The 27,330-nt window shown below is 40.9% G+C and overlaps 1 protein-coding gene across 2 annotated transcripts in view; it reads left to right on the plus strand.

The window, feature by feature from the left end:
- FRMD3 (FERM domain containing 3) overlaps positions 1-27,330 on the plus strand; it is a 293,422-nt gene that overhangs the window by 189,730 nt on the left and 76,362 nt on the right. For both annotated transcript variants that reach the window (XM_038526989.1, XM_038526988.1), the window contains exons 6-9: positions 4,628-4,751; positions 22,202-22,289; positions 23,856-23,944; positions 27,162-27,225. In XM_038526989.1, the coding sequence (XP_038382917.1) occupies positions 4,628-4,751; positions 22,202-22,289; positions 23,856-23,944; positions 27,162-27,225 (365 nt within the window). The remainder of the gene's footprint in view (positions 1-4,627; positions 4,752-22,201; positions 22,290-23,855; positions 23,945-27,161; positions 27,226-27,330) is intronic.

Raw genomic sequence — 27,330 nt, forward strand, 5'->3', positions numbered from 1 at the left:
CTTTCCTCCTTTATCGAATATTAGTTGACCATAAAGTTGAGGGTCCACTTCTGGATTCTCTATTCTGTTCCATTGATCCATGTGTCTGTTTTTGTGCCAGTACCACACTGTCTTGATGACCACAGCTTTGTAGTACAACCTGAAATCTGGCATTGTGATGCCCCCAGATATGGTTTTCTTTTTTAAAATTCCCCTGGCTATTCGGGGTCTTTTCTGATTCCACACAAATCTTAAAATAATTTGTTCTAACTCTCTGAAGAAAGTCCATGGCATTTTGATAGGGATTGCATTAAACGTGTAAATTGCCCTGGGTAACATTGACATTTTCACAATATTAATTCTGCCAATCCATGAGCATGGAATATTTTCCATCTCTTTGTGTCTTCCTCAATTTCTTTCAGAAGTGTTCTATAGTTTTGAGGGTATAGATCCTTTACATCTTTGGTTAGGTTTATTCCTAGGTATCTTATGCTTTTGGGTGCAATTGTAAATGGGGTCATTAAGCCCGTTCACGTTCAGAGTTACTATTGAAAGGTATGAGTTTAGTGTCATCATGATATCTATTCAGTCCTTGTTTTTGTGGATTGTTCCACTGAACTTCTTCTTAAAGGGGAATTTTAAGAGTCCCCCTTAAAATTTCTTGCAGAGCTGGTTTGGAAGTCACATATTCTTTCAGTTGCTGCCTCTTGGAAGCTCTTTATCTTTCCTTCCATTTTGAATGAGAGCCTTGCTGGATAAAGTATTCTTGGTTGCATGTTCTTCTCATTTAGGACCCTGAATATATCCTGCCAGCCCTTTCTGGCCTGCCAGGTCTCTGTGGAGAGGTCTGCTGTTACCCTAATACTCCTCCCCATAAAAGTCAGGGATTTCTTGTCTCTTGCTGCTGTAAGGATCTTCTCTTTATCTTTGGAATTTGCAAGCTTCACTATTAAATGTCGAGGTGTTGAATGGTTTTTATTGATTTTAGGGGGGGATCTCTCTATTTCCTGGATCTGAATGCCTGTTTCCCTTCCCAGATTAGGAAAGTTTTCAGCTAGGATTTGTTCAAATACATATTCTAGCCCTCTGGCCCTTTCAGCGCCCTCGGGAACCTCAATTAATCGTAGGTTTTTCTTCCTCAGGCTGTCGTTTATTTCCCTTAATCTATCTTCATGGTCTTTTAATTGTTTGTCTCTTTTTTCCTCAGTTTCCCTCTTTGCCACCAACTTGTCTTCTATGTCACTCACTCGTTCTTCCACCTCATTAACCCTCATCGTTAGGACTTCTAGTTTGGATTGCATCTCATTCAATTGATTTTTAATTTCTGCCTGATTGGATCTAAATTCTGCAGTCATGAAGTCTCTTGAGTCCTTTATACTTTTTTCTAGAGCCACCAGTAGCTGTATAATAGTGCTTCTGAATTGGCTTTCTGACATTGAATTGTAATCCAGATTTTGTAACTCTGTGGGAGAGAGGACTGTTTCTGATTCTTTCTTTTGAGCTGAGGTTTTCCTTCTAGTCATTTTGCTCAGTGCAGAGTGGCCAAAAACAAGTTGTATTGGGAAAAGGAGAAAAAGAGAGTAGAGAAAGAAGGAAAGAAAAGAGAAAAAGAAAAAAGATAAAAGGAAGAAAAAGAAAAGCAAAAGAGAAAGAAAGGGGGAAAAAAAGGGTGGGGGAAGCAAACAGAAATCAAAAAGCAAAAAAGAAAAAAAAAAAGAAAAAAAAACAAAACGGGGGGGTGGTATCTTCCGATTCTGTGTACTTTAAGCCCCTTGACTTCCCCTGGAACTTGTCCGTCTAGCTGGTCTTCTGGGGGAGGGGCCTGTTGTGCTGATTTTCAGGTGTTAGCACTTGGGGGAGCTGCTCTGCCCCCGCTTGGTGCAGGGCTCAGTGGGGGTTGTTTACCCCGTGAGGCCGCAGGAGGAACAACCGCAGTGGCGGGGCCAGCTCTGGAGCCCTGGAGTCAGCCCCCGCAGGAACTACAGAGCTCTCGGTCTGCAGGGCCTGGAGGCTCCGGGGCGGGGCCGCTGATCTGCTCAGCTCGGGGCAGGAGCGTCCTTGCTGTCCTGGGCCCTCCCGGCCTCTGCCTGTCCCGGGGGAGGCCGGATCCTGGGCTGTGTCCCGGCGCCCTGTGCTCCGGGGCCTGCGCCATTGGATTCGCGCTCCCGCCCCCTCCCCCCTCCGCGGAGCCGCCGCCCGAGCCCCTCCGAGCTGCTCCGGGTCCCGCCGTGCACGCTGCAGCCCTTAGGGAGCTCGGCGCACTCTCCCGGGGCGCAGGTGCCTGTTACTGTCCCAGGGAACCCGAGGGCACCCCCGCCCTCCTGGGTCCTGCTCCACCTCCCTGCGAGCCCCTTTCCGCCCGGGAAGGTCGGTGCAGCTCCTGCTCCTCCGGGACGGGGCTCTCCTGTCCTGGGGACACTCGCCCCGGCCTCAGCCCGGCTCCTCGCGGGGCCCCTCCCCCTTGGAGGCCTTTTGTTTCTTTATTTCTTTTCTCCCCGTCTTCCTACCTTGATAGAAGCGTGAACTCTTCTCACGGTATCATTCCAGCTGTTCTCTCTTTAAATCTCAGGCCGAATTCGTAGATTTTCAGGATAATTTGAAGGTTATCTAGGTAATTTGGTGGGGACAGGTGACTTGGGGACCCTACTTTTCCCCCATCTTGCCCCTCCTCCTCTGATTTTCCTTTTTATTATTCTCCATTTCCATTCCTTAAGACAACAATGGGGTTCATATAGATCTTTGACTTTCCATACAACCTTATTAATGATAACATTGTTTTGTATGTATACACTTTTAAGTTTCATGTATTAAATGGGGCTGTAAAACGTATTTTAATCCGTCTATGCTCAAAACCTGGTTTTGGGGATCTATTCAGGTTTTTTAGTGTCCATAAATTGCTTTTAATTGCTACAGAGTATCTGGTAGGGTACATTGCTCATGTTTTATTTATTGCTCCTATCAACAATGAACACCCAAGTTGCCTTCGAATCCTTTCTGGTACTTAGAGTTTTTCTAGAATGTATGCCCAGCAGTGGGATTGTTTGACTAAATATTCCCAGCTTGCTCTTTAGAAGAGCTGCGTGCATCAAGGATCATCCAGAAGTGTGCAAGTATTTTCATTTCCTTATATCTCTGCCAACATATAAAATCATCCACTTCTACACATTTTGCCAATTTTTTAGGTGTGGAGTGATTTTGATTTCCATAGTTCTGATTACTGATGAGTTTGAACATTTGTCTATATTGGCTGTTTATATTCTTTGACCATTTTCCCATTGGTCCTCCTGGCCATTTTCTTATTGATTGGTAGGGATTTCTTCTTTATTCTACATATTAGCCCTTGTCAGTTTCGGACTTTGTAAATATATTCTTTCAATTTGTCGTCTGTTATTTTGACTGTGACTACCTTTAATGAACAGAAGTATTTTAATCTTGACACTTTCCAACTAGTTTCCCTCCTATGGTTAATGGTATTTTGGGTCTTATTTTTAAAGTCCTTCCTCATGTAGGATATATACTTTAGGGAGTTTTAAGAACTCTGTAATTTGAATTCTATTAGGAAGCTTTAAAGAGCTTTGCTTTCCTCCCAGTTTTGTCCTTTTGTAGTCATTAGATGATTCAACAATGAAAGGACAGTAGGTACAAATTACAGAGTTGGATGTGATTTTGCAGATGTGCTTAAGGCATATTGATTCTTATCTACTACAAAGTCATGTTGGTGATCAAGTTCTTCTAATACAATTTTCCTACCATCTTTTAATCTTCTTTCCCGGGCCATTTCTGCCTGAGACACTTGCTCCTTTTGGTACATTTTCCCTAGCAGGCTTGTGCAATCACTAAAAAGTATCCCCACTGCCAGAACATCACCTTTGCTGCTCCAAGCTATGACTGATGTACTTTCTAGGTCCATCCTCTCCTAGACCTTCTGGGAGCTCAGAGATGTGCCAGCATTTTTTTTTTTTTTGTGCCATTAAAGACCCCCTGGAGGTGCTCTGTGTTAGAATCCAGAATAATCTTCATCTGGTATACTTCCCATGCTTAGATTTACACTTTTAATTGGAGAAAGATTCCATTTATTTTTAAGTGCAGTCTTCTTGGTTGCCTTCATGTTGTGAATTTTTTTTTATGGGATGCACCTATACTTGTATGAATCATAGAATTCCCAGACTCAGAAAATTAGCTATAAAGGAACCTTGAGGGACATCCAGTGATTTCCAACTAATATCCTAGGGAGCATTTGGAAATACTGGGGGGCATCTGTGTTGGTCATAATGACTGTGTGTACTACTAACACTTAATACCTGATGGGTAGGGTGATGAATGTACTATCATGCTTTGAAATATCTGAAAAGATAAAGAATTGTTTGGCTTTCCAAGTGCCAATAGTGCCTCATTGAAAAACAACTAAATTTCCTTATTATGTAGATGAAGAAAATGAGACTCAAAGAAGTTGACAAGTGCCCAAGCTCATGGCTAAATCTGAGCTAGAATATAGGCTTCTAGACACTCAGGGTGTGGTCCTCCCATGGATAAAAATCCATTTTGTTGGGTGAGCTATTGCCAGCTCTTCATTTGGGTGGCAGAAACCATTCCACAAGTACCCTATTCTTGTTCTTAATCTTTCTCTCTTATTTTTTACTCGTTACAGCTGAGCTCGGTGATTACGATCCTGATGAGCATCCTGAGAATTACATCAATGAGTTTGAGATTTTCCCCAAGCAGTCACAGAAGCTGGAAAGAAAAATAGTGGAAATCCATAAAAATGAACTCAGGTAATAGGGGTAGACATTTGGAAGAAGGTATTCTTACTGCAGGGAATGTGGAAATCATGTTGTGAAGTAAGAATGTTGGTAATGTATGAGGACTGTTCCAGGTGGCAGAGCAATCTTTCTGGGCACTGTCAAGATCTTCCACCAGTAACAATCTCCATAGTGTGAGGTCCCCTACGTGGCTGTCTATGAACCATCCAGTTATTAGAACCATATATTTTCCTATGGGTTTTAACACCCTGAGTTTCAGTGAGTGAAATCTAGGGTAAATAAGTAATCATTTCTATTTTGAATTTTGCATTGCCTCTTCCTCTCCTATGGCATTGCTGGAAGCTTTGACTCCAAGTAGGGTGAAATCGTTGAGCTGCTTTCAGGATGACAGATTCAGTGTCTGCTTTCTTTCTTGTCTGTGGTGCTCCAGGATGATTGTGACTAACTACATAGTAATAATGGTAGAATTAGCAAAACTGCATACAGTATTCACTCTGTACCAGGCACCATTCTAAGTACTTATACATAGTGACTCATTTAATCTTCACAATATCTAGGAGATAGGTGCCATGGTTGTTTCCATTTTACAGATAGGGGAGCTGAGGCACAGAGAGATTAAGCATCTTACCCAGACTAGCAAGTGGCAGAGCCAGGATTTGAATCCAGGCAGCCTGGCTCCAGAGTCTGTGCTCTTCATGCTTGTGATGCTCCTGCTCTGCATAGGCTACCAGATATGAAATGGAGCATGGATAGGAGTCACTGACAACTTGGAATCAGGTAACTCTAGTACTCTAGTGTGTAACTAAAATTTAGATCTATGCAAATCATGGAAAAATTCACTTTGGTAATAATAAACATGGGCTATGTTAGGACAAGCGTGGATGAAGACCTGGAGGAACTCAGATGCCTTCATCTTCGGGACCTCTGGTAATTATAGAAAAGAAAAATAGTGTCACCAGATTATGAATTCTGGAACAAGAAACTGTCCCCTTGAGACAGTGCTCGAATTCCCTACTTTACGCAGGCACTCCCCCTTCTGGTAAATCTGAGCATAGTATATATGTGGGCAGTAAAGGCAGCAGCATATTCCAGCTCTGGAAAGATGACCTTTGTTCTTAACAAATAAAGATGACTAAACATCAAAAATTGTACTGATTTCAGAAAGCAACATGCCATCCCTATGGGTAATTTTAGGGTATTGTCTTCTAATGAAAAGCTTTATTGAAAATATAGGACATTGACTACTCTTTTTTACATTTGGGGGATGAGAATTAGTAGAGGTAAAAATAAAGCTCCAATATTCTAGCTGAGGAGTTTGTGGACAAGCAGTGTCTGGGCAGCACAGGGGAGGGGACCTCTGGGGAGGGGAGTCATACCCACTGTGTGGATTGGTGAGAGATAGGAATCATAAGGTCTACTGTGACCAGAAATTGCAGGACCTTAAATGTTCAAAACATATGACATTAGTAAACATTTATCAAGCATTACTGGATGCCAAAACACTGTGCAAAGATTCTTACGTATGTCCACTCAGTCCTCCTAAACTCTAAAAGGAAGGTGCTATTGTTGCTCCCATTTCAAGGTGAAGAAGGTGCAATGTGCAGTGGATAAAGGACTCACCCTGTTAGCAACAAAGTCAGGAGTTGAACCTTGCTCTTACTTGACAACAACATCCATGCTCTTATTCATTCTGCTGAGCAATCATAAGGCAACCAAGTAGTCATGTTGGTGTTTCATAGCAGTCACATGGCAGTGGTGCCACAGGGTGGAGACTGTGGGCAGGAGGACCAATTAGTTACTTCTGCTCTCCAAACAAGAGATGCCATGGAGTAGAGAATAGGAGTAGAGAATTGAAAGAAGAAAGTTTTAAGTAATATTATATCAAGACAATGGCCCACTGAATTTCATGAGTAAATGAATGAATCAGAGAAGATTCTAGATTGCTTTTTATAATCAGAAAGCTGTAGATTGGACCTCGTGCCAGCACCTGCCTTTGTTGATAACCCTGAACATCATACACCAGGAGAAGAGAAGGGGTCATCAATCAGCCATGGTTTATAAATCTTGGAAGTAAATGCCATGGCTTGATCGAAGCTGCATTCTGAAGCACTAGGCATTTGTAACATCCAGAAAGCCCTTGTGAAGAAATTAGAGTTGTATATTGAAGAACAAAATAGCCAGAAATTATGTGACATTGCATGGAGAGATACAGAGGGTATTTTCCAGTGAATTTTTGCTTTTTGCTCATTCTCAAGTAGTTGTGCATTTTCTTCGGCATCGTGCAGTAGAGAGAGAGATCATAGGTTTGGAAGGGAAAATAAGAGCAGAACAAGTTGACAGTGCAGAGGGAGAGAGACTTTTTAAACTTTTTTTTTTTTTGAAGATTTTATTTATTTATGCATGAGAGACGCACAGAGAAAGAGGCACAGACACAGGCAGAGGGAGAAACAGGCTCCACACAGGGAGCCTGACATGGGACTCGATCTCGGGTCTCCAGGATCACGCCCTGGGCTGAAGGTGGCGCTAAACTGCTGAGCCACCAGGGCTGCCCGAGGCTTTTTAGAATTGGTTGGAAACCTGCCATAGAGACTGAAGTTACTCTGAGGGTTCAGCAGACCCTTTGCACACAGATTATAAAAGTGTTGATTTTTCTAGTGTGGAGAACTGGACCTTTGGTTGGATTGCTTTGCAAAACCAACAGTGTCAGAAAGGAGTTGTAGGTGGAAGAGAACCATATGAGGTTGTACCAAGATGTTACCATCTTACTCTCCAAGGTCCTCACCCATGACCCTCCCACACAACAAAGGGATAATGTATGATCATTGAACTATTACAGAAACTTCCTGAGAGGATTCAGCTGGCCTATCTTGGGCTTTGAGGGGCCCCCAAAGTTAACCTCCTGCTTCCTGCCTGGTTTCTGAACCAGTGGAGAAGGAAAACAAGAGATGGCAGGCAACATACAAATGATAATGGTGATGATGATTTACAGTGAGATTAGCATACTTACCTGTGGGGGTTCCCAACCTTCTTCTGCCTTTTTCCTTGATTGTAATTGTTCTCTTTCTGTACTTTCTAAGGAAGGGGAAAAAGCTGTGATTCTTGGGAGAAAAGTAACCAGGGAGGAAAAGAACCTCTCTGTCTAGGAGGCTACGAATTGCTTGAAGATGGGACCAAGGTGATGTGATAGACAGCCATGAATGAAAGAGTTCTTTAGGAGGAAGAAAGAGAGACTCCTTGGAATTTTGGGGTGCTTGAAAATAAAAGACCAAAAGTGTAGTTAGAATTTCCATCAACTTAGATTCCTTCAGCATTAAGAGATTTGTGAATGAAGATTGAAATGTATGATTGGGCCAACCTTGCTTTCTTAAATGTGCCATCTGAACAGGAGGATAGGGTAGGGAGAAGTGACAGTTTTGCAAATGTAATAGTATAGTTATTGATCATCTCTGTATTAGACATGATAAACTAGATTTTGCTTGGGAAACAATCCTGAAAGCTCAGTGTTTAGAACAAGCAAGGCTTATCGTTTGTCTTGCTATGTGTCTACCAGATGTCAGCTGGGAGTCTCTGCTCACCACTGTCACTCAGGGCACTCAGAGGTTTGAATTTGCCAGTTGTTGAGCCAGAGGGAAAAGAGAGTTCTGGAAAGTCTTGCTTCAGCTTGGATGTGATACACATCACTTCCGCTTAACGATTGTGGCCATAACTAGTCACATGTTCCTACCTAATGGCAAGGAAAGTACAAACTGGAAATAGCTAGCAAACAGCTCTTAATGGGCTTTGTAATCTCATTAGCTAATAGGCTTCTTTAAACTTTTTTTATTAAAAAACTTTATTTTTTAGATTCACAGCAAAATTGAATGGAAGGTACAGAGATTTCCCTTATTCTCCCTGCATAGCCTCTCCTGTTATCAACATCTCCACCAGAGTGATGCATTTGTTGCAATTGATTAACCTACCCTGACACATCATTATCACTTAAATCCATAATTTGCCTTAGGGCTCACTCTGGAGGTTGTGCATTCTGTGGACAATAGTATGATGACATGTATAGTATCATGCAAAATGTTTTCACTGCCCTAAAAATCCTCTGTGCTCTGCTGTTCATCTCCTTCTCCTCCCCCACCCCAGCCACTGGCAAACACTGATCTTTTAACTGTCTCCCCAGTTTTGCCATTTCTAGAGTATCATATTGTTAGAATCCTACAGTATGCAGCCTTTTCAGATTCTCTTCTTTTACTTAGCAACCTGCATTTAAAGTCCCTCCATGTGTTTCCATCCATAGCTCATTTCTTGCTGAATAATATTTGATTGTCTGTATGTTTCACAATTTTTCCACTGACCTAGTGAAGGACATCTTGGATGCTTCTAAGCTTTGGCAATTATGAATAAGGCTTTTATAAACACTCATGTGCAGGCCTTTTGTGTGGACATACATTTTCAACTCCTTTGGTAAATATCAAGGGGCATGGCTGCTGGATTGTATGGCGAGAGTATGTTTAGTTTTGAAAGAAGTCCTCAAACTGTCTTCCAAAGCAGCTGCATTCCCACCAGCAATGAATGAGAGTTTCTGTTGTTCCCATACATCTTCACCAGCATTTGGTATTATCAGTGTTCTTGATTTTGGTCATTCTAATAAGCATGCGGTGAACAGTGCTTTATTCAGAAAAATTCTATAGAGGCATCGTTGGGCCTCCTAATATCCTGTAAACTAGAAGATCTGGGGATGTATGATTCACATTATTGAATAGATGTTAATGCTAGAACTCACTGTGGCTGAATGATTCTTCTAGATCAGAGTATATATATATATGTATATATATGTATGTGTATATATATATGTATATATATGTATGTGTATATATATATATATATAAAATATTGCAGTCACGTGGCTATGCCTTTGTAGAGCAAAAGAAGACAAAAACCACACCTAAGTTAGTGGGCTATGATTCAATGAAACTTGGTTGACAAAACAGATGGTGGGCCAGATTTTACCTGGGGGTTCTAGCTTGTGGACTCTTAAACACATGGCAGAGCAGGTCTGGAATTAATTTCTGCTTCACTGCCTGTCTCTGTAGATAATTTTAAGTCAAAAGAGCTGTATTTGTTTTTAAAACTACGTATAAAAAAGAATCTTAAAATTTACAGATTTCATTTCAGTTTGGTACACAGGGATGAGGTTCTAGCATTGGGACTGCTTAGAAATAGGTTAACCCTCCTTCCAGAGCCCTCTGGTGGCTGGAAGAAGCTGACCCCACCATCCCCAGGGATGTGACAGTTCTCTTCCTTTTGAGGGTCTTGGTTGCTGTTCTCCACACAGCTTTGATCACGGCCATGTATGTGGGTTAGAAGGGAAAACCCATCCCATTAGTCCTGAGGGTGCACAGGGAGGGTTGAAGATCAAGAATATGATTGATTTCACTATCAAGAACCCTGAGAGGCTTCTCTGGAGCTTTTCCTAGAGTTTCTACTCAGCTAGTTCTCTCCATACCAGTTTATCAGATTTCTCATTAGACGCAAAGACATTTGGATTAGCTTCAGGCACAGGTCATCAGCTTTCAAATATTCATAAATCTCACTTGGGAGTGAAGTTGTTTTGATGAAGTATATTCATGTCCTTAAAAAGCAGAAAAATCATCCAATTAGCTACCATGATAATGATCTGATGCAGTGAGGCTTGTGCTAGAAGCAATAATGATACTGAGTGGATTTCAGACAAAGTCATTATCTCTTTTTATTTTTCAAAATTCACATTCTGTGTAAATCATGTGCATCCTGGCAAGGCTTTACACTTTCAAAAATGTCTAGTATTCTAGGGATAAGTGACCTGCATTGATAAATACCCTCTACCTGTGCTTCTGATGAAGAGATCACAGGAGCCCCCCTAGGAGGTGTTTGTGTGTGGGTTTTGGGAAGGGCATGTATTGTGTTAAAGGAAAATGGGAAAGATCAGGTTACTTTAAAACTTCTAATCTTTTTTGAGATATGCTTTCCATCCTCTCTACTCCTCCCCTTCCTTTGGCCTTTCCCTTCTCAAGTCTCTTACTTTAAAACCCTGAATTTCTCTCTCTCTCTCTCTCTCTGGTGGGTTATCAAATTCATTTCCATTCTCTGTTGTTATTTGGCATAGGAATTGGAAGAGGGAATTATTAGTATCACATGCTCCTCCTATAAAAACTGAATCCTTGTATTATGTGGCCTGGAGTCAGGGATGTTTCTGGGGAGGTTTGGGCCAGGGGCAAATCATGTGTGCACCCAAGTTACCAACATTTCTACACAGGTAAAATCTGGTTATGGTGACTTGAAAGGAGAAAGAGTGGTGTCACTGAAGTGCAACATGGCTTAAGAAAGAGAGAGGAATAGTATTGACAGCTTGAATCAGCGATGACCTAATAATATACTCTTTGATCCCCTCTGACATGTGACATGTAAATCATGCATAGTCAAAGACTTTTTTGAACTTTAGATGAGCTTATAACAGTGTATCCATCCCTCTGTCCATCCATATACCCATCCATGATTCATCCATGCATCTACCTGTCCATTTATCCATGCACCCATTCATGACTCATCCATGCATCCATACATTCATGCATACACCTATCCATCTATCCATGCACCCATTCACGATTCATCCATACATCCATTCGTTCATCTGTTCATACAACAATATTTATTAAGAGGCAACTCTGTGTCAGGAACTATGCAAATGTTGGATGACCTAGGCCACTAATCTTCAACTGCTTTACCACAACACTGGGATCCTCTTCCTCATCTATACTTATCTAAAAAAAATACAATTAATTTGCTTCCTAATTTTTATTTGTCATACACAGCTACACTATCACCCAGAGCCTTTGAATATCCAGAGGTCACCAGCCAAAAGTAAAAAACTTGACCCCCAATTATTATACTTGAGGAACTCTTGGAGTCCAAAATAGGGGTTATAAAATGACAGTTGTTGTGTTACACTCTGACCCAGATGTATGTTTCTTGGGCCAAATAATGTGGGGTTTTTTTGTTTTTTTTTTTTTTGTTTTTTTTTGTTTTTTTAGTTTTTAGTATTTGTTTTTGTTTTTTAGTTTCAGAGGTAGAATTTAGTGATTCATCAATTGCCTAAAACACCCAGTGCTCATTACATCAAGTTCCCTCCTTAATGCCCATCACCTGATTATCCCTTTCCTCCACCTGCCTCCCCTCCAGCAACCCTCAGTATGTTTTCTAGAGTTCAGCATCTCTTATGGTTTGCCTCTCTCTCAATTTTCATCTTACTTTATTTTTCCTTCCCTTCTCCTATGTTCATCTGTTCTTAAATTACACATATGAGTGAAATCATATGGTATTTGTCTTTCTCTGACTTATCTCACTTAACATAATACCCTCTAGTTCCACCCACATCATTGCAAATGGCAAGATTTCATTCTTTTGATGGCTGAGTAATATTCTATTATAAATATACACACATACACACACACACACACACACACACACACACACCACATCTTCTTTATCCATTCATCTGTCAATGGATATCCAGGCTTATTCCATTATTCCATATTTTGTCTATTGTGAACATTGCTGCTATAAAAATTGAAGTGCATGTGTCCCTTTGAATCACTATGTTTGTATACTTTGGATAAATACCTAGTAGTTCAATTGCTGGGTCATAGGGTAGCTCTATGTTTAACTTTTCGAGAAACCTCCATACTGTTTTCCAGAGTGGCTGCACCAGTTTGCATTCCCACCAAGAGGGTTCCCCTTTCTTCACATCCTTGCCAACATCTGTCATTTGCCAAGTTATCTCATTGTGGTTTTGATTTGTATTTCCCAGATGCTGAGTGATGCTGAGCATTTTTTCAGTTTGTTGGCCATTTGTATATCTTCTTTGGAGAAATGTCTGTTCATGTCTTATGCCCATCTCTTATGTGGATTTTTTTTGGGGGGGGGGTATTGTGTTTGAGAAGGTCTTTATAGATTTTGAATACTAGCCTTTTATCTAATAAGACATTTGCAAATATCTTCTCCCATTCCATAGGTTGCCTTTTAGTTTTGTCGACTGTTTCCTTTGCTGTGCAATAGCTTTTTATCTTGATGAAGTCCCAGTGGCTCATTTTTTGCTTTTGTTTCCCTTGTCTTTGGTGATATGTTTAGCAAGAGGTTGCTGCAGCTGAGGTCAAAGAGGTTGCTGCCCATGTTCTCCTCTAGGATTTTGATGGATTCCTGTCTCACATTTAGGTCTTTAAACCATTTTGAGTTTATTTTTGTGTATGGTGTAAGGAAGTGGTCTAATTTCATTCTTCTGCATGTGGCTGTCCAATTTTTCTAACACCATTTACTGAAGGGGCCAAATTAAGTCTTTAAAAATGGAATCAGTTGCCAAAACGTTCCAGCTTTACTTGCACCTGGGAGATTTGGTAACACTAGGCCTTGCCCCACATGATAACACTCAGCTAGAGCTAAGCAGCAGTGCTCTGTAAGAGACCCATTTGCTCTCTAAATTGCCACCATCCCTGCTTGGCCAGTTCACCTTCTGCCTCCATTGGTATTGAGTTTGAGACCACCTTCTTGTACCAATAAGGAGACAGATGTCTGAGAAATTAATTTATCCAAGGCCTCACAATTTGAAGGCAATAGACTTTGACCTGAAACCCATGTTTTCCTGTACAGTGTTCTGATATCTTTCTAACTGACTGCTCTCCTGGAAGTCTTGTCCTTGCCTGGCCACAGGGCATTACCACTGTCTCCCTCATAGTATGGGAGTTACCCAGATTAGTAGTGTTCTATCTAATGTTCTCATAAAGATGGTTCCTAAAGGTCCAAGGAGTTTTTAAGAGACCACGTTCCTCTTTAAACAATTAGACACGACAGACTGGAGACTCCTCTAGTTAGGATGTAGAGAAGCATGAGACATCCATTTCCCCCAATACCAATATAACACAACAAGCCACGTAGATTACAGAATCATAGTTTTAAAACACATCTGAAGGCAAAGAAACCTAAAGTAAAATTCAGAGTGTCTTTCCTAGGACACTGGAGACATACACTTGCTTTCACTTCTGATGGTGTGGGAGGAGGAGGAGGAGGAGTATGCCATAGGTGGGTCAAGGGGAACTAGTCAAGTCTTTAGCAAGCTTTTGATGGCCATGGATGGGATGACTTAGCTCATTGGGATTGCAAAGATGCCAGCTGCAGAGTGAGTTATACTTTCCCACCACCATTTGGCTCTAGGCCTTCACCAAGCAAAGATGGAAGAAGTCAGACATGGCTGGAGAGCAGAGTGAAATTCTTCCAAGGCACTCCAGGCCTTCATCCAGGGCAGGGTAGCTCTTGCCAACAGCAGGGAAAGGGCCACAGGGAGATCCTTCTGAAGTGCTGAGAGCCCGTGATGGGACTGAGCAAAGGAGACTCCTTGAAGCTCAAAAAGTTGACAACAAGGCTGTAAAGAGTAGAGAACTCTCCAGAGTCTAATGGGCTATGATCCCAAGCCCTGCTGAAGCCCTGTTTAACTCTACAACACAAAGACCCAAATGGATAAGGTGGAGCCAAATCCACCCTTTCCTGCCAACTGTGCTCCCAGCAATCCAATTCGTATAGGGCAAGACACACACCTTATTTAATTAATGTACCCTAATAATGTGCACAATTAATGTATACTAATAATATACACACATTCTTAGGGTGCTATATATTTTTGTAGTCTATGTGATGGTATGCTAAAGGAGGGTCAATAAGAAAGTGCTCCTTTTGGCAAAAAGAGTACCAGGTAGGCAGAAGGGAAATACATGCCTAAATATGTAACTACTCGACCTCACCTACTTTATTAGAAAAGCATATTTTTGGAGAATTGTTAGCTCTTAAAGAATTCAAATGATCATTGATTTTTACATCTAAATGTCTCATTAGAGACACTATTCATCTTAGTTGAACAGCTCCTGATGCAAGATTTAAAGGATAGAAAATCATTATTTTCCATTACTAAACAGTGTCTTTACCAGAAAGAACTATCCAATGGGAGATTGAGGAGACAAAAAGAATTTTGTTTGATTGGTCTTAGTGTCTTCCTGAAAACATGATCATTAAATGGTTTCTTACTCGGTGATTCAGGGAGACTCAGTTTCTAGTGCCAGTGGGGTCTCTACCTTTCTTCCATTTTTTTTTTAAGATTTTATTTATTTATTCATGAGAGAGACACACACACAGAGGCAGAGACACAGGCCAGGCTCCATGCAGGGAGCCTGATGTGGGACTTGATTCCGGGACTCCGGATCATGTCCTGAGCCAAAGACAGACGTTCTACCACTGAGTCACCCAGGTTTCCCTCTTCCACTGGTTTTGAATGCTTTTCCTGGCTTGAACATTTGCAGTTAGTTTTTCTCTGAATGTGATTTCTTATATAAAATCTTTTCAGTGCTTAGCTGTTGGAGAGCTGCAGTCAAACCCAAAGCAATGGATAATTTGAGGACTTTTATTTTAAAGAAGGGTCCTTGCTTTGCTGTGACTGTCTTGACATGCTTCCTGACATTTCCCCCAATGTCATAATTCTGATTTCAGTCATGTGCAGGGCTAGGAGGGGGAACAAATGCTGTTCTGAGGGTGAGGAGAGACCACTGTCTGTGCCAGGCACTAGTTTAATGGTTTTTCATCTGTCAGCTGCTTACTCTATATACCAAATCTTCAAGATAGGTACTAATTTTATCTTCATTTTATGGAATCAAGGAGCTATAGCTTGAGCAGTTCTCCATTCCTGTGTGCAGTTCCTAGCTCAGGGCTCAGCAAACTTTTTCTCTTTTAGACCATTTAATAAATTCTTTAGGCTCTGTAGAACATAGGATTTCTGTTGCAATTATTCTGCAATTATTCATAGGATTTCTGTTGCAATGGCTGTACTCTTGCCATTGGAGCATGACCACATCCATAGACAGTACACAGATGTGTTCTTATTGGAACACAGCCATACCCACCTGTTAGAATAATATTACTCAGCCATCAGAAAGGACAAATACTTAACATTTACATCAATGTGGATGGAACTGGAGGGTGTTATGCTGAGCAAAAAAGTCAGTGAGATAAAGATATTTATCATCTGGTTTCATTTATATGTGAAATATAAGAAACAGTGCAAAGAATCATGGGGAGGGGAGGGGAAACTGAATGGGAAGTCATCAGAGAGGGATAAAAACCATGAAAGACTTAACTATATGAAACAAACTGAGAGTTGCTAGAGGGGAGGTGGGTGGGGGGATGGAGTAATTTGATGATGGGAATTAAGTAGGGCATGTGATGTTATGAGCTCTGGGTGTTATATGCAGTTAATAAATCATTGCCCAGTACATCTGAAACTAAGTATGTATTTTATGTTGGCTAACTGAATTTAAATTAAAAAAATTAAAGAGAATCTGTTGGAACTGAAATTTGAATGTCATATAATTTCCATGGGTCATGACATACTATTATTCTTCGTTTGATTGTCTTAAACCATTTAAAAATGGAAAAACCAATCTTAGCTCAAGGGCTGTACAAAACCTGGTGATGGTCAGGATTCACCTGTGGGCTTTAATCTGGGAGTCTTTGACCTCATTTAAAATTGAGACCTTGCTGCTCTCCCATCAGGTCTGAATATCAGGTACCTGGAGTGGATTGCCTCATCACCAATCTAAACACCGATGTTTAGAATTTGAGAAAAGCTCTCTATAAGAACTGATAGAAACCGTGTTATTTTGATATGCTCTGCCATGGCATGTAGGAAGGCAGGCAGATGGTTCTTGACCATATCACGTTGGTCGTGATGGTGGTTCAGGCACTGAGACGTGCTTTGGAACCAGGCAGACTTAGATTTGAACCTCTCTTCTGCATTTACTAGCTGAGTAACTTTGAGCAAATTACTTTTCCTTTCTGAGTGTCAGAATCCTCATCTACAAAAGGAAGATGACAATTCCTCCTTTATGAATACTAAGTGACGGAATACATATATTGCTTGACAACATAAATGATTCTATATTGCTCAGAACAGTAGAGTTTAGTAAAAAGTAGCTGCATGCATATCTGTTATGGTTCCTGACCAATTCTCTTTAGTTCAGCAGTGCTTTTGGACTCTACAGTATTCTGTTCAATAATTCTTTTATTAAAAAGACAGGAATTGTTCCTCTTGTATCATTGCAAATATATATGAGTATACAATATGTGTATAATTTAAAGAATAGCCTAAAAAACACCCATGACCCCCTGACTCTGCTTATGAATTAGAACATCATCAGATGCTCTGAAATCACCCTTGTGCTCCTCCCAGATCACCTTCTTCCCTTCTCTGCACTATTCTGTATTTGAGGTTTTTCAATCTCTTATTTTGCTGTTGTTAAGCATACTTCATATTATCACTAAGTAATGCATTGCTTTGTTTTTGCATGTTTTTGACTTTCGTATAAATGGTATCATATTCTATTCTTGCATCTCACTTCTGCCCATCAGCATTGTGTTTGAGGTTCCCATTCAGTATGTATGCATATAGCCATAGGTCTTCATTTGCGCTTCTGTGTATCTAAGATTCTATGATGCGAACAGGTCACATTTTATGTATCAATTCTTTTGATGGGCATTTGGGTTATTTCTGGATTTTACTATGACAAAGTTAGTATAGCTTCTTCAATAACTCTCATGGGAGTATGTGAAGGAATTCCTAGCCTAGGTATGAACCTAAGTGTGGAATTTAGAGGGCCATAGAGTTTATACAGTGTTAGCTTTTCTAGGAAATGATGGCTTGTTTGCTAATGGGGTTACTCCAGCTTACATTCACACCAGAAATACATGAGGGTTCCCAGTGCTTTATAACCTTTTTTCTTTTCTGTTAAGTTCTTAAAAATTGAAATATAACAGACTTAGAAGAGTGTGCAAAGCATAAATATAAAGCATGATCAATGATTACAAAGCAAGCATGTAAGTAACTACCACCCAAGTCAGAGAGAATTGGTAACACCCCAGAAACTTCTCTTCTGCCCCTTCTCTGTATTTACCTGTCCCTCCTCCCCAAAGGTGATCACATCTTTGACTTTTAACACTTTAGTTGTGTTTCGCTCATTTTGGAAAGTCGTATAAACTGAATTAATTCCTTGTGTATTCATTTATATCTGGCCTCTTTTGTTCAATTTTATTTTTGTGATAGTCACCCTTCTTATGTGTAGCTTTAATTCATTTAATTTAGTGGCTGTATGGCATTCCATTGTATATCCATTCTCCTGTTGGTAGGTATTTGAGTTTCCTATTTTTTGCTACTACAAATGGCACTACTATGAAAATTCTATATATTTCTTGGTGCAACACAAGTTTCTGTTGCATATGGAACTATTAATAGAACTGTTGTATTATGGAGTAAACACGTTGAATTTTTATAGATAATGCCAGCTTCGCAGATAGTTCTACCAAATTACTGCTCTACTAGCACTATAAGAATTGCTCTTGCTGCAAATCCTCATGAGTGCTTGGTACTATGTTTTAAATTTTAGCTATTTAGATGGATGTATAAATTATTTCTCATAGTATTTTTTTAAGATTTTATTTATTTATTCATGAGAGACACACAGAGAGAGGCAGAGACACAGGTGGAGGGAGAAGCAGGCTCCATGCAGGGAGCCCAATGTGGGACTTGATCCCAGGACTCCAGGATCATGCCCTGAGCCAAAGGCAGACACTTAACCACTGAGCTACCCAGGCTTCCCTATTTCTCCTAGTTTTAATGAGTATTTTCCTGATCATAAAGAGGTTAAACACATTTTCATGTAGTTGTAGGCTATTTGGATATCTTATGAAGTGCCTATTTAAGTCTTGTGCTGATTTTTCTTCTGAGTTATATATATATATATATATATATTTTAATTTTATTGTTTATTGATTTATAGGAGTTAAAAAAATTCTACATAGAAGTCCCTTTTTTTAGTTGTACATGTTACTGAAATCTTTCCTTGTACTGGGGCTCACCGTTTCACACCCTGAATGAGATGTCCCAATGAACCAGAGGTCTTTGAGTTTAATGGCATATCCTCTGAAGCTGTGTAGCACTGCACCTGCTGCCATCTGTGGTTGACTGTTTTCAGTTAGAAATTGGATGCCTTTTGGATTTACAAAGGACAGGAAAGTAGTCAGACCACCTAGGCAAACAGAACTTACTTTCCAAAACAAACTTCCAAATTACAACCTTTCATGATTAACTTGTTCCCAGACTGAATACAAAAGAAAGGTGAGCTTTAAAACCGAGCTTGGATTTAAGAATAAACAATGTGTGGCTTATACAAAGATGCTGATAATTTAACCACCAGGGAAAATGGCCAGCTCCTTGGAGTGGAGGAGTTCTTATTAGTGTAGGATAGAGTGGAGTCCTTTCATGTCAAGCAGGAGGATTATCCTGGAGCAGAACTAATGGCTTAGGCTCCGTTGGCTCCAGTCCTGGTTCCTTTTGGCCTTTGTCTGGGGTCATTAGGCTGAGATTGTGCATTGAGGGCCATCAGAGTGGGGGTGCTGGTTAGTAACATGCTGGACAGCTCCGCTCTGTGCTTTGTCCCTCATCACGCGGTGAGGATATGGCAGGGAGAGAAGTAGCAACCAATATTTGGATTTAATATTAATAATTGATTTTTCAGTGAAAGGTAAAATATTACTCCTAGAACTTAAGAGAGCTATGGAGAAATCATAGTATGTATTGAGAAAACTTTCAAAAATCCCATTTCCCTTTTTCATCAATAGAGTTGGTGACTGGGGCACCTGGGTGGCTCAGTGGTTGAGCATCTGCCTTTGGCTCAGGTCGCGATCCTGGGGTCCTGCAAGGAACCTGCTTCTCCCCCCTTGGCCTATGTCTCTGCCTCTTTCTGTGTCTCTCATGAATAAATAAATAAAATCTTTAAAAAATATATAGTTGTAACTTTTTTGAACCTATTGTTATGGTATCAAGAAGAGAAATAGTAACAGTGACTATGACTTGAAAAAAAGAATCAAAGAAAGATAGGAATTGTATTGAAAGGATCCATACAATGCTGGTCAGGATGAATAAATAAAGATGCTGCCTTTATATATATTACAGTGAAACTGTAGAACACTAAGGCTAAAGAGGAAAGCCTAAAAAGCTTTAGAAAGACTTTATTTTCTTAAAGCAGGTGTTTGAGTTAATCCTTCAGAAATATGTTCCATCAAGGATGGATTGAATGGGTGACGGGCACTGGGGGTTATTCTGTATGTTAGTAAATTGAACACCAATAAAAAATAAATTTAAAAAAATGATCTCTTCTTTTAAAAGAAAAAACTAACACATATGGCTACCTCTTCTTCCTTCTCCAAGGCCCTATAGATAATGGAAAAAGTCCTAGAAAGCAGATCCAGGAGAGAATACAATTTTTGGATCAGAATTCCAACAGTGTCTCTGGAAGATGGGAAACAGATGGAGCAAATCCAGGTTAAACACATGTAGGGTAGGAGTGGTTCTGGGTGCGTCAGGAAACATACACAGGGTGGCCACCATGGTGAGTGGGCAACTGCATTTGGCACAGTTGGGCAGCTCTGACCTCTTTCTCTGGTTCCTTGTGGGCAACAGCAGTCTTGAGCTGGAGGGTACCCCATGTGTGGGCAACATCCGGAAGGAACTACAACTTGCAGTTTAAAATCAAGTTATCACATATACTTTTCCCAGATGGCATGCCCCTGCCATCCACCAGTTCCCTACAAACCTCTGGAGGCCACTGCATTAGACAGATAACATCAGATATAGAAATATCGGGGATCCCTGGGTGGCTCAGCGGTTTGGCGCCTGCCTTTGGCCCAGGGTGTGATCCTGGAGTCCCGGGTTCGAGTCCCATGTCAGGCTCCAGGCATGGAGCCTGCTTCTCTCTCCTCCTGTGCCTCTGCCTCTCTCTTTCTCTCTCTACATCTATCATGAATAAATAAATAAATCTTAATTTTTTAAAATATATTAAAAAAAAGATATAGAAATATCCATCCATGAATCACCAGACAAGGAAACATCAACTCCGTGAATGCGAGAGTCTGACTGTTGTTCCAAACCAAAGGACCCTCACCGAGAAAGTAGCATTAACAGAGCAAACGGGATTGGACTTTAAAGGAAAGAAAGTGGGATTTCCTCAGAGGAATATGAGGAATTTATTGCATAAAATAGGAACAGGCAGCTATTTCAAGAGCCAAATAGATGATATATTTGGAGTGAAATATTTAATTGGTATTAAAAAAAAAACTCGTAAATGGGAAGAAAGGCAGGATGCACCCAGCTGAAAAATAAATTAGCAAGCTGGATGTTCGAATTAAAAAATCATTCAGAATGTAGTACCAAAAAATTTAGAGAATGAAACAAAGGTTATAAGGCATGGAGGACAGGGTTTCAAGAACCATTTACTTAGGCCTCCCAAAGGAGAGGAGAGGAAAAGAAAGGATGGTTGGGGGTGAGGATGGAGGTTGGGAAGAGAAGAATCAAGCAACCAGGGAAAAGATACAAATTATTGGATTAAAAGTGTCCCCACAGTGTTGATCATAATAAGTAAATAAAGACAATCCTCACTATCATAATGAAATTTCAGTTGCTGGAGGTAAAGAGAAGATCTCAAAAGGATTTAGAGGCATGTTGACTCTTGAGGGGTAGAGGAAGGGAATCCATCTATGGGGAGAAGCTTGGGTGGAAGTAGATTCAGTACTACAACGTAATTTTACATTTTGGAAATGAAAACAAATTCCTGTTGTTTTCTTTGGCAAACTCTTCTCACTTGTTAGGGTGACCTATTTATCCTTGGAGAATGGTTTGGATTCTCTAAGGTACATATGGGATTTAGTCAAAGTGGAGTCTTTAAAATGCTGTAAGATCCTGCTTTGGAAGTTAGCCCCAGAAGGCTTCACAGTCATCTCTACTGCAACCCCCTCCCCCTCACTGAGGCCAGGACCTTGTTTGCCACCCTGGAGGGCACAGCTAAGATTAGTGGGTGAGATTTCCTTTCAAAATCCAGGGCTTTCCATTGGAATGGTTGACAGTTCTTCCGGCACGATGGCTTTGTTCAGGCTTGCTGGTAGCATACCAGGACTGCCCATATTGTACCCTGAGCAAGAGGGAATGCTCTTTACCCTGGATAATCTTTTTAAGTGAGTTGGAAAGAACAGATGCTGAGTTCTATTTCATATTAAGATTGAATTTGCAAGGCTTACTTATTGGTAACTTGATCACCTTGATTAACTGTATGGGTCACTGGAGTCCTCAGAGTACATGTGGTTTTATTATGGAGCAATTAGCCAGGGAACACGAGCTCAGATTCCTTAGAGAAGAGCTCCTTATGAGGAGGAATGGTGATTGGTCTTACTGATTATTATTTATGTAGGGACTTTTTTTTTTTTAGTTTAGAATATCCCATTTTATTGAACAAAGGGACTCTAGGTTTCTGTTATCTTCTGTATTAACACCCTAAACTTTTCTTGTGTGGTTCTAGAGGCCAGAGCCCACCAGTTGCTGAATTTAACTTACTCCTAAAAGCTCACACTTTGGAAACCTATGGGGTAGACCCCCACCCATGCAAGGTGAGTGTCCCTCATAGCAGGCTGACCTGTAATGATTGTTTTGCTCACAAGAGAGTTAGTGTGCAGGATATTTCTACAGGCTGATCCGTTGTCCCTAACTGGAAGGGATGACAGCAGACTGCAGTCCTATGGCCTGGTGGTTGATTTTCTCCATTGCAAGCCTTCCAATTGCTTGCTAATTGCTTTATAGTAGCCTCATTTTCCTAAATTAACATGCATGATTCATTCATTCATCCATCAAGTAGATGATTCTACCTCTAAGAAGTTATAGGATCCCAACAGATTTACTTTTAAGACCATTGTCAGCAAGAGGGCAATCTTAAAAATTGGGAAAGTAGAAGCAAAAAAAAAAAAAAAGGCTTAAAATTATATTTTGACATTAGGAATATTTTTTTCTTGTTTCCTTTGCTCATATTATTTGACAGTATTTCTCTCAAGCATGTATCAGAGTCACTAAATCAGAGTCACTGGGGGTACATCTGGGTAATATGCTTTTTAAACAAGCCCCCAAGTTGATGCACACATTTTCCAAAAATGTTTTATGAAAATTGTTTTCTCCATTCTGTACCCTAAACTAAGCACACATCAACCAGATGCTAAGCAGAATCCTAAACTAAGCATTTCTCTCAGCCGGGCTTTCTTAAAGATAAGTTCTTGAGTCCTGCTGGCAAATTTCTTTACCCATATGGGATCAGCTAATAGTATTTGGTGAAGTACTAGATCTCCGGCTCTTCATTCAGGCTGCTGATTGGAAGAACCTGGGGAGTTTCGTACACTTCTGCCACCCAGTGACATCAGGATCGGGGGGGAACAGACCAGGCTCTCCAGATGATTCCAACGTGCAGCCGAGGCAGAGAGCGGGTGGTACTTGTTCACTTTGGCATTTTAATTTTTATTGGCACAATGATTTTAGCATATTTGCCAGAATCCTCTTCCTAGTAATATAAGTCAGTTCGTTCCACTTAGTGAATTAAATGTTTTCTGCAATTTTGACCCTGTTTGTTTTATTTATTACTTGGAGATAGACTTGATCTTTGTTGCTGTCATTCCTTTGCTTTTACTGATCTATGCTTAGTTTTTCTGGTTGAGGCTGGAAACAGAGTAGGAATTTCTGGACATATCTTTACATTAGAATGGCCAGAAATCTTGTGTGGAATTTAATCAAATTAAATTAGATGCTAAGGGCTTTGGTATCATAGCATCTTTGGTTTTAGGGCTAATGATGAGCAAGCATGGTTTGCCCAAACTATAGGGCAGATCCAAGAACTCCGGTGGCCCCAGGACACATTTGGAAATAGACATAGTGGTTTGGAACTAATCTGTATTTTCCCAGGATGTTCCTGGAGAGGTAGAAGGTCTGTTCCTCCAAGGAAAAAGATACATGTTTCCAGACCTTCCCCAGATTTTTGAAGTGCTGTTCATGGAAGTTCCATTTCAGAAGCTTAGTTTATTGCCATGATCAATGGAATTAGCCTGAAATTAACCCAGGGAGAAGATGAATGAGAATACAATTTATCACTTATTTTATATTTCTTAATCCAAATGTTTTTGTTTCTCTTTTTTCAGGATTCAACAGGCACAACAACGTTTTTAGGATTCACTGCAGCAGGCTTTGTGGTATTCCAGGGAAATAAGAGAATCCATTTGATAAAATGGTAAGGACTTCTTTGGGAAACTAGCTTACCATTTTCCTCAATCTTGCTTTTCTTTCCCAGCCTTTGATTTTTTTTTTTTTTTTTTTTGGTTTGGTTTGGAAATGTCCAGCAGAATGACTATTATTCATTTCTTTGCTGTGGAACTTCATTATAAAAGGATTATTCACTTATAAATAAAAGCTGATCTAGGTTGCCCTAGACCTTAGAAGACCCAGAGATGTGTGTCTTGGGCTCAGGAGCTGTGTCTTTAAAGGGGTGTTGAGTGTTTCTTCACCAGCAGCTACTGTTCTGGCCAAAGGGGTGACCATGGGGTAGGGCAGGGCAGGGTAAAGTGCAATTTCCCTTGAATAACTCAGGACCCTCTTCCGGTCCCTTCTCTCCATTTTCTTCTGTTGAGTCCTTGTTGCAGACTCATCCTGTGTTACCCAGTATATCAGTGAAGATGCTTTTGGCTCAGAAAACACATCTGTTCACATTGGCTTACAGATAAGAAGACTGATTATTTCACACAGCAGAAGTTCCAGAGGTCGGGCATTTCCATGATCCTTTAACTTAACTCCCTGACAACACCATGAAGGCCCTAGGTCTCCCTTTTCTTCTCTGTCATCTCAGGGTAGTGGTTTTTGTCCCCAGGCCTATGCTCATATGGTGGCCATGCAAGTAACTCTGTGCATCCCATCATCATACAGCACCACCTGGAGACTAGAGGAGAGGATCTGCTTGTGTGTGTGTCTCCTATTAAAACAAGGAGGACTTGTTTTACAGAAGCCTTGTAGGAGACTTCTCGTATATCTAATAGGGCAGGATTGGGTCACATGCACCCACTTAAACCAATCCCTCTGAGTGGGAACTCCATGATTGGGTTGGTCAAATCAAGACCCACTTCTTGCTGTTGAGAAGAGTGTGATCCCCATGAACATGTCACTTTGAGGAAGAAAAAAGTCTGAGTCATGTCAGTACAGCAGTGGGAGGATGGAGCAGGGTAGGTGACCAGCAGGGCCCACTGTCCAATCAAGGAGCGGAACGGTTTAGGCAAAGAATGAGAAGGCTGAACATACGTGTGATATGGTAAAGGCTCAGTCTTGTTCATACCTTCAGCTTGATTCAGTTTCCTCCCCGATGGCCCCTGACAGTCTGTCACTCCTGTCACGTCTAACTGGGTGGTGGGCCCCTCCTGTGGCCTGAAGTTCTTCCTGATGGGCCAGTGGGCATCCACCTTCAGTCCTGGATTGGAAATGCTCTTGCACTTACCTAAACGTCTGTTTAGTGGTTCTGTTAGCTTGAGGGTTTCTTCCAGCACCCCTTTATCAACACCCCCACTTGTGCACTGTCCTCTTGGTACCTCCCAGCTCCCTTTCAAATCTTCTCTGCTGGGCTAGCATCAGTCAGCTAATACCCACTCCACTCTTATACATTCTGCTCTTCTTTATGACCAGCCCTCTTTTTTCTGAGGTCCCCGATTTCATCAATCTCTTCCTTAACCTCTCTTTTGTTCAGTTCATACTTTGTGCTCCTCTCTGCACCCACTTGTTCTCTTTCTCCACAATGAGCACTCTCAAAACTCTTAATCACCTAGCTTTTCTGAGCCTCTGTGTACTTATTCATAAGATGGGACTCACTTACATCTGTCTGTTTTACAGGGAAGAAAGTGGTTGGGGGAGAAGAAAATGCAACTGTGTTGTGAGCGGTGGGATTCGTGAATTCTGATATCTTGTATACGTGTGGCATGATGGGGTGAACAGTTTTCTTCTCTGTTTTCCTGCACCTTGGAAAAAAGGGTATTCATCACTCTTCAGGTCATTCCAGAGTAATCTCCCTAGGGATTCCTGTTGACTTTGGGAAGCATGGATAATCTGGGGACTTTTCCCATCCTACCCAGGACCACAGAAGACTTGAGGGTTAGATCCTCAGGTTTATGAATTGCTTGAGTTTTGAAGTAATTAGGGGAGAACCTGACATGTCTCAAGTGCAGATTAATTGCATGTCTCTCTCCCTTGGGCTTCTATTTCTTCTTGGGTCCACTAAAGAGTTGAGACGGACAATACCCAGACCATTTGTTCCTGGGTTCTGCATCTTGGTGTTCCTGGTGGGTTGCTGTCATCCCCATATCCTTCTAGCCTCTGGAACAGCCATGGATATGTTACCAAAACAAATTTTATTCCCACGTTAATCCTGGTTTTGTTTTGTTTTTGTTTTTTAACATCCACTGAGCTTTGTCACTCTTGCAAATCCTCTCCTAAGTTCAAGCAGCTTAATGTGGCCACACTGTTCTTTTTCCCTCAGGAAAAACACAGGAGCAGAAATCCCTCTTCTAGAAGTTAGATCAAAGGAATAAAAATAGAATTGTCTCTCTCTTTACACAAATCTTCTCACCAAGGAGGTGACCTAGGTTCCCTATTTCAGGCAGATTTTAACTGAGCAGCTCCTTAAGATAAAACCTAAAGTCACTCTTTTGGCTACAATGTGTCAAGCTGTCCTCACAATTCTGAGCATCTCAATATTTAATAAAACTTATTCTAGGGATCCCTGGGTGGCGCAGCGGTTTAGCGCCTGCCTTTGGCCCAGGGCGCGGTCCTGGAGACCCGGGATTGAGTCCCACGTCGGGCTCCTGGTGCATGGAGCCTGCTTCTCCCTCTGCCTGTGTCTCTGCCTCTCTCTCTCTCTCTGTGCGACTATCATAAAAAAACAAAACCAAAACCAAAAACAAAACAAAACAAAAAACAAAAAAACTTACTCTACCACAAGCAGGGAGAGCAGAAATGAAAATTTGTGTGTGTGTTCCTTGAAGATGAATGTGAAAGGGTGAGGGAGACTGATACTGTGAATCCATATCGTTTCATTACCGAACCTGAAATAATCACATTCTTCCTACCTCGCAAAGTGGGCTGGTCAATTAATATTGTTTTGGTCGTTAATGTTCACAAAATCTCCAGAGTTCCTTGGAAGAAAGATGCTGCTTGACTGTAAAAAATGGAAGAAGTAATTCTGAGCTGCCTCTGGATCCTCTCTTAGGAAGGAAATTGCTGTATAATTCATTTGGGGGCTATTCACTGCTCATTAGGCCTTCACTGATAATAAGATAATATCTTGTTTCATTGCAGCCGGCTTGGTATCTGCGAGTCAGCCAGATTCCTAGGGGAAACGAAGGTACCTTGGATAGCTGCCACTTTTTTTTTTTTTTTTTTTCTCCTCACCCAAAGAGATTTTCTTTTCTTAGGCCAGATGTCTGCAAATTGAAGTTTGAAGGGAAGACATTTTATGTGATTGGCACCCAGAAGGAGGTCAGTGACTGCTTTTCTAATGACGTGTAGTTGTATGTACATGTGTGAGGGTGTGTGTGTGTGCACCAGAAAGACATGACCATGAAATGTGCCTTTAGTATTGTA

This window comes from Canis lupus, chromosome 1 (assembly GCF_011100685.1).
Source record: "Canis lupus familiaris isolate Mischka breed German Shepherd chromosome 1, alternate assembly UU_Cfam_GSD_1.0, whole genome shotgun sequence".
In the NCBI taxonomy this organism is placed as follows: Eukaryota; Metazoa; Chordata; class Mammalia; order Carnivora; family Canidae; genus Canis; species Canis lupus.